Below are 13925 nucleotides of genomic sequence, written 5' to 3' on the forward strand. Positions count from 1 at the left end.
CATGTATTGCCTTTTCATTCCATTAATAAGAGAGCTTCAAAACCTTTTGATATTATCTGTTTTGATGTGTGGAGACCTGCCTCAATTGTCTCTGGGTCTGGAAGCAGATATTATCTAATCTTTGTTGATAGTTATTCTCGATACACTTGGATATATTTCATAAAAAATAAGTCAGAAGTTTTTTCTTTGTTTCAAAATTTTCTTTCCTTGATCAAAAACCAATTTTCTGAGTCCATTTAGTTTTTCCAATGTGATGGAGGTGGGGAATTTTCATCCCGTGATTTTATTTTTTTTCTTCGAAATAACGGAATAGGAAGAAGGGTGTCCTGTCCTCACACTCCTCAACAAAATGGGATTGTTGAGCGAAAACATAGACATGTCGTTGAAAGTGCCATGAGTATGCTTATGACAACAATCTTCCCATCAACCTATGGACAAAAGCTTTTCATTCTGCCGTGCATGTGATAAATAGATTGCTTATGGTCGTTCTGAAAAATAAGTCTCCTTATCAATGTCTCTTTGGAGCTCATCCTAGTTATCATGATCTGCGTGTTTTTTGATGTGTTTGTTATGTGCATATTGATCGGTCCCTGAGAAACAAGTTTCAAGACAAGGACCAGAAGTGTAGGTTTGTGGGATACGCAGATGACTACAAATGATATAGGTGTTATGATCCTACCAACAAACATATCAGAATCTCAAGAAATGTTGTCTTTGATGAACAAAATTTTGATGACAAAGTTGATGCAACGAATATACCAACTGAAGTTTACTATCCTTGGTTGAGTTCAGAACTTTTTGCTAGCTCCAGTGAAGCATGTTCATCAGATTGCGTGCAACAAAAAGAAGAGATGTCTGAAAACACTAAGACGTCGAGGCCACAGAATTCAGAAAAAGTATCGGGCAGATACAAAGGCATTGTCTATTCTAGACAGAGACCGACAACATCAAGCCATTCAGATCATGTCTCAGCCAGCAATCTAACTCCTTCTCACACTCTTGAGGTCAGAAAATCGAGCCGCATACAACATCTCATTGACAGGTGGGTTAGCTATAACTTCTCCTTGGATCTTCAACTTTTTTTAACTGCTCTCAATAAAGAAGATGAGCCCACTATGTACTACCAGGCAGCCACTTCTACCAAGTGGGTAGAAGCCATGAATGATGAAATGCAAGCTTTGCATGAATGTGGAACTTGGGAAGTTGTTCCCAGACCGCCTGACAAAAATGTTGTCGGATGTAAATGGGTCTACAAGATAAAGTACAAGCCAGATGGAACTATTTAACGATACAAGGCAAGGCTCGTGGCAAAAGGATTCACTCAAGAAGCAGGGCAAGACTATGATGAGACTTTTAGTCTGGTTGTAAGAATGGGAACAATTCGGATTATTATCTCTCTGGCTGTTGAACATGGATGGAAGTTGAGTCATCTTGATGTAAAAAATGCTTTCTTGCATGGGGACTTAAAGGAGGAAGTGTACATGGAGCAACCCCCTGGATATCAAGAACAAAATTGTAACTCATGTGTGTAGGTTAAAGAGAGCTATCTATGGTCTGAAGCAAGCATCTCACTCTTGGTCTGATAGCTTCTCACTTGAGATTCAGAAACATGGATTTTCACGTTCCATGCTAGACCACTCATTGTTTATTTTCAGAAGTCAGACTGTGACCACTCTGTTATTAATTTATGTCGATGATATTGTTATCACAGGAAACTCTGCTGCCCACATCCAAAAAGTAAAAGACTTACTACGTCAGAGGTTCAAAATGAAAGATCTTGGAGCTCTGCGCTATTTTCTTGGTGTAGAAGTTGATAATCAGGCTCATGGCTTGACACTCACTCAGCACAAGTACATCGTAGGTGTTCTCCGCAAGGCAGGCATGAAAGACTGCAAACCTCTAGGAACTCCGAGTGTGCTTCATCAAAAACTTAGCGTTCATGATGGAGATCTGTGTGATGACCCCACCAGGTATCTAAGCATAATAGGAATGTTACAGTACCTCACATTCACTAGACCTGATATTGTTTATTCAGTCAATCAAGTGTCTCAATTTATGCATGCGCCACGTACTGGACATATGGAAGTTGTCAAGAGGATCCTTAGATATCTGAAAGGGACTATTGGGGATGGATTGACATATTCACCACAGCCATATGGCAAAGATGAGCATAGACTCACTGTATATTGTGATGCAGACTGGGCAGGAGATCCTGATGAACGAAGATCTACATCAGGATATTGTGCCTTCATTGGAAGAAATTTAGTCTCTTGGAACAGTAGAAAACAAAAGGTTATCGCTAGATCAAGTACTGAGGTTGAGTATAGATCTATGGTTGCTGCTACTGTCGAAGACACATGGATCAGACATCTACTGACTGAAGTAGGAGAAAAGATCTCTTGCTATGTGACAACCAAAGTGCTATAAACATGTCATTCAATCCAGTACATCACAGTCGTGCTAAGCACATTGAGATTGACCAACACTTTGTGAGACAGAAAGTTGAAGAAAAAGAGATTGAGCATGAGTTCGTCAATACTGAAAGACAAGTTGCGGACCTATTTACGAAAGGGTTAACAAAGGATCGTTTTTTGGACGCTTAAAGGCAAGTTGTGCATGGTCCATAACCATGATCAACTTGAGGGGGGGTGAAAAAGGTGAATAGTGTGTTGGGTCTGGATCCTGTACCAGACCCGAATTCACTCATGCATTAGCCCAAACTCGAGTTCATTCTTGTATAAGCCTGTTTTTTATTTGTATCCGGTTTCGGATATTACACCAGACCCGACCCACTGTGTACACTTAAGTATATTAATACAGGCATTAGGTCACGATTTCGGGGATGAAGAAATTGTGACAGCCGCAATCGATCTTTTGAGCTCTCTCTCTCTCTCTCTCTCTCTCTCTCTCTCTCTCTCTCTATATATATATATATATATATATATATATATATATATATACAGGTACATATGAAAAAATTTCACTATCAACAACCATAGACACCCCTAACACCAGAAAAACAGGGTGCATTCACGACACATAAAGCAGCCACAAAGTGTCACTAAGATAAGAGGTGCTCACCGCAACAGTAACCCTAGAAGCTTTATACCAGGATCTGTTTTCTTTCCTGTTCTCCAGAAAACTCAGGACATCCTGTCATACACAGAACAAAAAGGACTATCAATCCCTACAACACTTGCAATGTTTCTAAGGTACTCTAGATAAGCCATACCTGTCCCATGCGGTCCCAGTAACCACGGCATATCGCCACAAAAACATGGCTCTCGAAGACGGTGTGAAGGTGGTTAATTGTATCCGTGAGCTGAGCCTTCAAAGGCTGCATTCTTTCTCTGATCTCAGATTCTCCCACTGCTTCTTTGGTATCTTGTATAATTTTTTTCAATTTTGTTGCACTTTGAACTCGAGTCTACAAATGGAGGCATATGACCAAAAGTAAGTCCACAATTGTTAAGTTTGTGTTAAATTATTTGATATGTAAAAACAGCATGTGCCAAAATAAGGTAAAAACCAGTTAATCAAAGATCTCACATTATCACACAGTTTCTCCACAACCGCTTGAAGGTAGTTTCGGAACTTTGATCTCAGCATCACTGTGATTTCACTTAGACGTTCACCAGCTGCTATGTTTCCACCATCAGGTATGCAGGCAACCCATGATTTTAGATGTGTTTCAATCTTGGGTTGGAGCACATCAAGCCATCTTTTTATGGTGTTAAGAAAAATTCCAACCTGTAGGTACACAAATACTAAGTTATGAACTGCCAAATTGAATTAAAAAAAATAGGAAATTTGTTGAAAACAAGAGCTCACTTCTTCTGGGATGGAGTAAGGAGATAGGGAATGGCGTTTAGCAAGCTTCTGGACATATTTGAGACCAAATTTCTTGGGAGTTAAACTGTCCTTTAGTGGCATCAGGACATCTGCATATTGCTTTTCTAAGGCTTCAACGAGAGACTTCTCCACATCAGCAATAGCCTTTAAGACAACAGAACAATTTGATACCATCAGTTACCATATAACATCAATTCACCAGCTAAATTTAGAACTGTTGTCTAGCACAGTGCTTGAGAGATTCTCACATTCTCGAGAACAAATGTATATTCTGGCCAACGGCAAATAATAATCTCATATTCATTCAAGGTTTCCTGTAGGCGGTCATACGTATCATCAACAAATGGAGTTGTCAAATGTTGGGTCTTTACACCTGACCACTTTACCTGAATAAGAATAGCAATTCCCATAAATGAAAAATTCAATAATAAGACATAGCATTAAGCTTAGTAGCAGCAACTAAGGTCTAGATACTCATTAGCATTTCAGCCTCATCTTAAAACTTTTGATATTTTTTTAAATATCATGAGGCTTCTATCTATTTATCTATGTGACGACACCAAGTATCTGTCACATGAAGCCAAGCCTTTTCTTCATTCTACTAGCAGAATGGAATTGAATGATATGTCTAACTCCAGGCCCTAACAATGGATGGCACTAGAGTAATGTGAGTGATGCAGGCAACAGTGCTATACAATTCCAAACATTTTAGTCAAAGTGGAACAATGTCTGAACTCTGAAGCAACCTTCGGCAACTATAGATCCAGAAAAGAACTAGGGAGAAAAACATCCTTAAAATATGCTCTTGACATGAACAAAACTTGTTCAAGGGAGATTACTGCAATCTACGTCCTTAAAATATATGTTCAAGAGCCATTACTATGTTCTTGACATGAAATATTGTTCAAAGGAGATTACTTCCATGTACCTAATTTCACGCAGTAAACTTTGTCTTTCCTTTGTGCTAAAATAATGCTCTAGTGTCATGAAAAATTGATGCTAGTGATAGAAAAGGATGATTGGCTTGATAACTGCATTAAAATAAAGCTCAAGCCTAGTGACATTCTATGAGACAAATCTCTTTGTATTCTTAGCAGAGTACTCAAAAGTTTTGCTAATTTCATGAGACATCAGTACATTTTTAAATAATTAAGAGAGAAACAGGATTGTCTTGAGAAACCGAGTTCTAGCAGAAATGTAATCTTGAATGATGGGGAAATTGACTGGAAAATGAATTAGCAATGGTGATTTAGAAAACTCTAGCATTAAAAACATGTGCAACTTAGTCAGTCTTCAAAGTAGCTGCTTTAAAGAAGAAATCATAAAAAAATCAATAGCTAGGCAACAATTGAATTATTGAAGTTGTAATAGCAGGCCAGCAAGAAGTGAATTTGTTGAACATTTTTAGATGATACTATGGAATGAAAGATGTGAAATACCCTAAACAAATTTAGGTTTTCAATTGACTCATGTTCCAAAGGGTCTGAGTCACACTGGGAGAGTGAAAATTGTTGGTATTTTTTCTTGGTCAATCTGTTAACTCTGACTTTTTTATTTTTCATTGTACCTTTACATGTCCAATCAGATGACCATTGAGCAAAGATCTTTTTCTTAAAAATATGATGCAATTGGAAAGCCTTTGCAATGCAATCAGTAAAAGACATTATAATTGAGAATTACAATCCATTGCAAATCATTAATCCAAAAGCTATTACTAACAGTAATCTTTTGCTATTACCAGTTACATATTTGCTAAATACATACTGCAAAAACAAACTGCGATTTTAAGCCTATATATATATATCCAACAAAAGGAAAGTGAGAAGTTACATGTCCTTGCCTTGTCAAGTTTGCATGATTCAAGTAGCAAATGTCGCTTATCTTCAATCCATAGGACGATATACAAGTGAAACAACTCTTTTGCATCAACACCACCTCTGACAGGACTGAGTTCGCCAGAAAGAAAGTGAAGTATCAGATATATATAACATCTTCATACATTTTCACAAGACTTTATCATCTGCTAATGTTTGGGTCATACTGAAGTAGTAGTTACCTAATATTCCAGTTAGAAAGATCCCTTTGAAAGTCTGCAGTTGCAATCACAAGATCTGCTACATGCGGAGAGGGTCCTGATGGAGGACATGCAACTAGGAATGCACGTAATCTACTGCAAAGTTCCACATTGTATATTGATGCACAGACATTTGGGAGGTCCACAAAGCTGAAAAGAACAGAAAGTATATGTCCGGTGGTGTCAGTAATGAATAAATAGATAAAATATTGAGTAAGCACTGATGCACTAAGCAGATATACGTGTTAAAATATGTTTATATATATATATATACTATATATATAAATGTGTATGTACATCTGTAATAGGTGATGCCCTCTAGGGGCATTTTGGTCTTTTTACCTACATGTAATAGGTGCTGTCCATTAGGGACAGTCTGGTTTTTTTTCTCTTTTGTATTATTATTATTATTATTATTATTATTATTTTATTGATTGGGGGCTTTTTGTCAATGAACAAAAGAGTAGTTGGGAGCATCCCAATTGCCTATTTAAAGGGGGTCTTTCCCCTTGTACTATGTTTTTGCTCAAGCATTTTATGATTAAAGATTTTTATATTTTTTACTCTTGTGTTATCTCTATTATGAGCATTTTGTGTGTGCCTTTAGGCTGTTTGTATTTGCCCTTTAGCGGCACTTGTATTGCCTTGTGTGGCTTTGTTTTTTTGCACACTTTTGTACTCTTGTAGCCCTTAAGTGACATATTCTTGTGCACTCTTTGTTTCATTACATGGTATCAGAGCTCTCTAGGTTCTTGAACCTTAAAGCTAATTGCTCATGGTGATCGAGGGAACACGTGCTTGTGGTGTTTATGGTTGGCATACTCGTGTCCCTCCTTTCTCTCTCTATTCTCTATTTTCTTATCTTCGTCATGAAACATGATTCCAAGATCAAACTTCCTTCAAACTAAATGGGAACAATTACATAATGTGGTCCACCGCAATGGAGAATCATCTGAAAGGAAAGAAGCTTTAGGGTTATGTTAGTGGCACCACTCCCGAACCTCAACTAAAACTCACGTAGATTGAAGGAGACCAAGAGAAGGCTCTTAAAGAAGATGAATGAATCAAAGCAATACATGATTATCAAGTAAAAACGAAGGATTGGGAAAGTAAACGTGCCAAAATTTTGGCATAGTTTATGAATAATGTGAAAATCAAAATATGTGTCGATATTGCCAAATTTAGAAAGGCAAATGAGGCATGATCTTTTATAAAGGGTATGTTAACCAAAAAGATCCTACAAGACAATATTTTTTGCAAGTAAGCTGAGACAATAGTTTTTGCAAAAAAGATATTTTATGAGTGTTCGGGATTATTTTAATGCCTTATCCCCTCTATGGGATGAGTTATCACTCCTTGAACCCCATTGGGAAGGTGCCTCTAGGGATGGCAGTGGACCGGAGGAAAGCGGGGCCCCACCCCACCTCACCCCGTTTGGACCGGGGACGAAGGGTATGAAACGGGGATGGAGGCGGGGACGAAGGTTAAAATCCATCCCCGTTCGGGGATGGATGTACACTTTTCCCCGCCCCGCCCCGCCCCGTCCCCGTCACTTTCCCCCGCAATATCCCCTCCCCGCCCCACCCTGCCTCATCCCCGTTTGAACCGGGGATGAAGGCGGGGGTGGAGGTTAAAATCCATCCCCACCAGGGATGGAGGTTCTAATCCTGAGGCGGGGCAGGGGTGGAGACCTTGTCCCCCGCCCCGCCCCGCCCCGCCCCACCCCACCGCCATCCCATCGAACTTAGAAAGAAGCAAATGAAAAAAGAATACTTTTTCCAATTTTCACATGGGCTACGACCAAAGTTTGATCAAGTGAGAGCCTCTCTTTTACGTAAATCCTCTCCAATTCCTATAAATGATGCATTTGATGAGGTGTGTCAAGTAACTCGTCTCGGCATGACCAAGGAGGAGATGAAGTGTTGGTGGTGGCTAGACCTGGCAACAACGTAAGGACATACAAGTCTCCACATTTTGGGAGGCAAAACAACAATGGAGGATCCAATGGAGAACCGAGGAGGATCATTTATCATTATTGCAATTAAGGGTGTCAACGGGTCTGGTTTACCTGGACCCGACTTGAACCAAACCCTATAGGGTCTGGGTATGGTGATAAATAAAAAGACCTAGGTCCAGACCCGAAGGTCTGATTAATATGTGGACCTGGGTATAGTTTGTGAAATTTTATACCAAACTCGGACTGAACCCAAGTTCGGATTAAGACCAGCAATTTTTTAATGTAAAAATGATAAAAAAAAATATGGTTTTACTGGGTATGGTTCGGGTTTGGTTCATGTAGTTCTTATTGGGTCCGGGTATGGTTTTTCTTATAGTGGACCTGATTAGACCTGGGTTTGGACCCGATACCATACCCAAAAATCTGGTCCAAGTCGGGTTCCACCTAGGTCCAAACCAAACCCAACTTGTTGGCACCCCTAATTGCAATGAACCGGGTCATATCAGGTGGCATGTCCTAAACTTAAGAATAAGGTGGCTTCCATTGGAGAACCCTCATCCAAGACAAACAATGAGACAAGCAAAAAGGGAGGAGATCTCAAAGACTTGTCAATGCACAATTGGCCGAGAGACTTCAAAAAAATTTCAAGAAATTATCTAAAACAACCAATGTTGTGATTGCATCATGTTCTCATCCAGGTATGTCTTCTTAGATCCTTGACTCGAGAGATTCTTTTCACATGACACCTCATGAATCTCTCTTATCTAATATATGCACTAATTCAAATTTGTCAAGTGTTTCAACTGCCGATGAAACTATTTTAAAAAATCTCAAAAATAAAAATTGTTGTAAAGGTTAGAGTTGTTCCCAAATTAAATTTTAACTTATTCGTTGTTTCACAAGTTTTCGATCATGGATGTGAAATCTCATTCTCATCTAAGGGTTGTTCCGTGCAAGATCTCAAGTCAGGAAAGTTTGATTAGGCAAGGCCATAGGAGAGGAGATCTTTACTTCATGGATTTTTTGTCACTTTCTTTTAAATCTTTTTGTAACTATGTCCAAAATAAAGATATTGTAACTTGGCACAAAAGGCTTGGACATCTAAGCTTATAAAAAATGTATAAGTTTTCTCTTGTGGAAAAAAATTGGAATAAAAAATATATTACTTACAAATATTGTATTCTTGAAAAAATGAAGTCTTCCTTTCCAAATAAAAATTTTATCAAAAAAAGACTTTTTCAATTAGTGCATTCGGATGTATGAGGCCCGTGTCCGGTCATGTCTAAAGGAGGTTACTCGTATTATATTGTATTTGTTGATGATTTCACTAGATACGTCATATGTGTGGATCTACTTTCTTAGTTTTAAATCCGATGTATTCTCATTTTTTAAAGAATTTCACATGATTGTTAAAAACCAATTTCAAAGTAATATTTATATCTTTAGATCCGATTCGAGTGGAGAGTATATGTCAAACAATTTTCAAAATTACGTAAAACAAAATAGAATTTTCCATTAAAGGTCGTGTCCTAGAACCCCCAAAAAAATGGTTTACCGGTGAGAAAACATAGACATATTATAGAAACCGCTAAGACTATATTCCTTTCTAAGGATGTTACTAAAATTTTTTGGGCCAAAGCCATTTTGACTTTAACATATTTGATAAATAGAATGCCTTCTTCTTTATAAAATGTTTCTCCATTTGAAAATTTATTCAATATGATTCTCGATTTTAAGAGATTAAGGATTTTTTGTTGCAAATGCTTTATTCTCACTCATAAAAATGTTAAATGGTCTCCAAAGCTATTTAGTGTGTTTTTATTGGTTATAGAGAAAATAAAAAAGGTTATATATGTTTTGATTTCAAAAATAATAAATTGTAGGTTTCTAAGGATGTGTCTTTCTTAGAAAATGAGAGTGATTTTGATAAAAACAATGTTACAAAAGGAAGTAGAATAATCTTTCTTGTTTAATCTTTTCCTAAAGATGAATATGGTTCACATGAATCAAATGATTATGGAAAGGATAATGTGGATGATGAACATGACATTGTATGTGATAACGCTTTAGTCAAAGATACTAATATTGAGCATCATGAACAACTTGAACATTTGTTAGACTCATCTCATAATTCTAATGAGAGACCAACTAATGACATACATGTTTATACCTGGCGTGAGCGGAAAGATCTCCCATGTGCACTTGCAAAATGCTCTCAAGGATTACCCATAGAAGACTCAAATCTTAGAAGGTCGTACATCCTAGTAGGTTTGTTTCCTATAAAACTTTTTATCCAAATTATAGATCTTGTTTTATTGCACTCTACTCTTATCATGAGCCATCAAATTACAATGAAGCAAAAAATTACCGTCACTAGATTAAAGCCATGAATATAAAATTAGATGCCCTTCAAAAAGCCAATACCTCGAAAATTGTTAGTCTACCTGCTGGAAAGAAACCCATAGGTTGTAGATAGGCATTTAAGAAAAAAACTAAGAGTGATGAGACTTTATAAAGATATAAAGTTAGGTTAGTTGCAAACGAGTATTCACAAGAGTATGAAATAGATTATGAAGAGACGTTTACACTCATAGCTAGAATGACTAGTGTTAAAACCCTAATTGTCGTAGACTCTATTAAAAATGATCTATTTATCAATTAGATGTTAGAAATGTGTTTCTCAATTGCGAACTTAATGAGGAGGTGTATATGGATCCTCCGTCATGGTTTGATATTGATAGATTTGGTATGATATGGTCTCAAACAAGCTCCTAAGACTTGGTATGATAGATTTAATACAGTTATGTTAAGTTTGGGTTATCGATCTTGATATGCTGACATTGCTCTTTTTATTAAGAATACGTGTGCTAATATTGTTATACTTATGCTATATGTAGATGATATGATAATCACTAAAAATGAAAAAAAAAAAGAGTTGATGAGATAAAAACTATTTTTCAAAAAAAAGTGATATGTCTGATTTGGGTTATTTGAGATATTTTTTAAGTATTGAGGTCACGTACTATCCTAGAGGGTACATTTTGACTCAAATGAAGCTTGCTGCAAATATTTGTGTTAAATCAGGAATTTCATATGACAAGGTAGGTACTCCTAAGGCTAGAAGATGGAACATTACTCGAAGATCCAACTCCATACAAATAATTGATTGGGTCTCTCACCTACTTGTCCATTACAAGACCATATATTACTCATACAATACACTCATCAAGCCAATTTTAACATGCACCAACTACTATGCATATGAGTACAGTTTTAAGGATCGTTAGATACATCAAGAATTTTATAACTAAAGGGTTTTTCTTATCATCATCTTTAGAATTAATAACTTGCATTGATGCTGACTCGGGAGAAAACCCTAATGATAGATTCTCAACAACTAATTTTTGTGTATTTTTAGGTGATTCTCTAACCGAAGCTGAGTATTGTTCCATGACTATGATAATCCTAGAGCTTGTGTGGTTAAGAAGTATTCTCAGAGACATGGGTATTGTCCTCTCCAAACCATCGAAGATGTATTGCGACAACAAAAGTGCAATCTACATTGCAAGCAACCGCACATTCCATAAGCGAACAAAGCACATAGAGATTGACTGTCATTATAGTACGAGAATAATATCTGAGAGGGTCTATTGAGTAAACTTACAAACTTCTTCACTAGAGCTCTTTCATCACCTTGTTTCATTTCTCTCCTTAATAAACTTTCGGTGATCACACTGTAAGTTTGAGAAGTGTTAAAATATATATATATATATATATATATATATATATATATATATGTATATATAAATATATATATATGTGTGTGTGTGTGTGTAAACATATGTAATAGGTAAAGCCCTCTAGGGGCATTTTGGTCTTGTTACCCACATGTAATAGGTGCTATCCATTAGGGACAGACTGGTCTTTTTAAAAAAAATCTCTTTCTATTATTATTTTTCCTTCTTTACTCTTGATTGGGGGCTCTTTGGTTAATGACCAAAAGAGTCGTTGGGAGCATCCCAATGGCTCTAAGAGCCTCCCAATTGCCTATTTAAAGGGGGTCTTTCCCCTTCTGGTACTATGCTTTTGCTCAAGCATTTTATGATTAAGATTTTTATATTTTTTACTCATGTTATCTCTATTGAGAGCATTTTGTGTGCACCTTTAAGGCTGTTTCTATTTTCCCATTAATGGTGTGGCTTTGTTTTTGTGTACATTTTTGTACTCTTGTAGCCCTTAAGTGGCATATTCTTGTGCACTCTTTGTTTCATTAAAATAAGGTGGCGCTCTTCACATGAAACAAGAGCATGGATACAATTGATAGACACAAAAAAGTTGAACACATTGAGCCAAATTCCAGATTGGAACAAGCTGAAGCCTTTTGGATTGAGAAGAATCTCACGAGCTCAGTTGATCCAAAAAAGTACGCCAATTGCAAGTTTGGGCAAGACTCGGAATGTACTACTGGTAGGCCAGGCCAGCACTAATCTTGGCCCATAACAAGGTCTATGCAAGGCAAGTATATATACCAATAAAAACATGAGGGCAACTCCGAGAGAACCATAGTAATTTTGTAAAAAAAAAGTAGAAACCAGTATAGACCTAACAGCATGAAGAACACAAATAGGAAGTTGATGAGTGATGAGCATATAAAGGGATCCACACCTGGGAAGCACATGCTGATTGTGGATCTCAATGTCAGTGTAAACTTCATTTCTGATATTAATGCAAAGTGCTTTCATTTTGGAATAAGCGGTGGAAAGAGTCACAACATCTGTCAATGTTCCTTCACTATTGTTTGCAACGTATTCATCTGTGTCTACCATGTGCCTTCTTGACCTCTTCTTTGTGGCAACCTTTACATAGAAGAAGATAGCAGCAAATTGTAAATATCTTTATCATTAATTGCCAGATAGCAGAAGCAGGAAAACTTGTCAATTACCTGAAAATAGCTACAAAATGATGATTGTGTTTCTGGCAATAGTATATCATGAAGAAGAGTATATAGCTTCACAGCAGGCACTAAAGCAGGTGCTGGTAAACCAGTTGCAGGCCTTATGACATCTACTAGCCCTGATGGTGATGACTCATCCAGTGATTTGTAGTTTTCAAAGACCAGTGCCAGAATCTGATCAACTTGCTCTTCAATTTCACCTAAGATGCGTTTCTGATTCAGAAAGAACATTGAAATTATAGGATCATAAAGCATAACATAACAGTAACTGCAGTCCAGCACCAATCGAATGAGAAAAAAAAAGAACAAAAGCAAAGAATAGGAAAAGATGTTCAACAACTTAGAATCAAAAGGAACAAGAGCTATAGCGGTGGAAGAAATGCCAACAACCATTAATCAACACACCTCTTGACGGCTTAAAGTGTTCTCATTGCGACTCTTCACAACAGGTACTAATAGATCATGAACCAAGATGAGACAGTCGGCAGTTGGTGTTGCGACGTCCATAACATATGAAAGATACCTAGAAATTGAGAGTTATGAGGCTAGGATACGATGACTAAGAAAAAGGAGAGAAAGAAACAGACCACAGCCATCATGATTTAAAAAAAATCATGCAACAAAACCCATATTTCACTCAAGCTGCCAATGGCAGCAGCTATTGTTTCAAACATTCCACTAAAATTTGTAAGCAATGCTACCTTAATCTGCAGTAAGCATCTGAAACGCCATAGTAAGATGCAAACTCTACCAAAAGCCACTTCCATGAACCATGCAATAACAAATTCCTTTGCTGAAAATGTTGAACTTTCATAGCAACTTCCAGAACCAAGTCATATGCCACAGTTTCTGCAACAGGACCGCACTGAAACACAAATGAGGCACAAGATTAGCCAACTAAAACATGTAAAGATGTGCACACACACACAAAAATTTCCATGAATTAGAAACAAAATTTTGCAATACAAGAAACCATAACATGACAACATTAAGAAAGCTAGGATAACATTTATAATTTTTGTTTCCAAAACTTTTTTGAACAGCCTAAAATAGCAGTGTTGTGTTCACTTTCTTATCCTCAGTCACCA

The 13925-nt window shown here is 37.1% G+C and overlaps 1 protein-coding gene across 2 annotated transcripts in view; it reads right to left on the reverse strand.

Annotated features, from left to right (window-relative positions):
* LOC149841546 (pesticidal crystal cry8Ba protein) overlaps positions 1 to 13925 on the reverse strand; it is a 66351-nt gene that overhangs the window by 3139 nt on the left and 49287 nt on the right. For both annotated transcript variants that reach the window (XM_090003900.1, XM_090003901.1), the window contains exons 12-22: positions 13539 to 13702; positions 13243 to 13360; positions 12826 to 13050; positions 12549 to 12739; positions 5909 to 6076; positions 5693 to 5798; positions 4101 to 4238; positions 3832 to 3996; positions 3550 to 3750; positions 3233 to 3427; positions 3082 to 3153 (exon numbers count right to left, since the gene is read on the reverse strand). In XM_090003900.1, coding sequence (XP_089860026.1) covers positions 3082 to 3153; positions 3233 to 3427; positions 3550 to 3750; positions 3832 to 3996; positions 4101 to 4238; positions 5693 to 5798; positions 5909 to 6076; positions 12549 to 12739; positions 12826 to 13050; positions 13243 to 13360; positions 13539 to 13702 — 1743 coding nt within the window. The remainder of the gene's footprint in view (positions 1 to 3081; positions 3154 to 3232; positions 3428 to 3549; positions 3751 to 3831; positions 3997 to 4100; positions 4239 to 5692; positions 5799 to 5908; positions 6077 to 12548; positions 12740 to 12825; positions 13051 to 13242; positions 13361 to 13538; positions 13703 to 13925) is intronic.

The sequence above is a fragment of the Nuphar pumila genome, chromosome 4 (assembly GCF_984573655.1).
Source record: "Nuphar pumila chromosome 4, dmNupPumi1.hap1.1, whole genome shotgun sequence".
Lineage (NCBI taxonomy): Eukaryota > Viridiplantae > Streptophyta > Magnoliopsida > Nymphaeales > Nymphaeaceae > Nuphar > Nuphar pumila.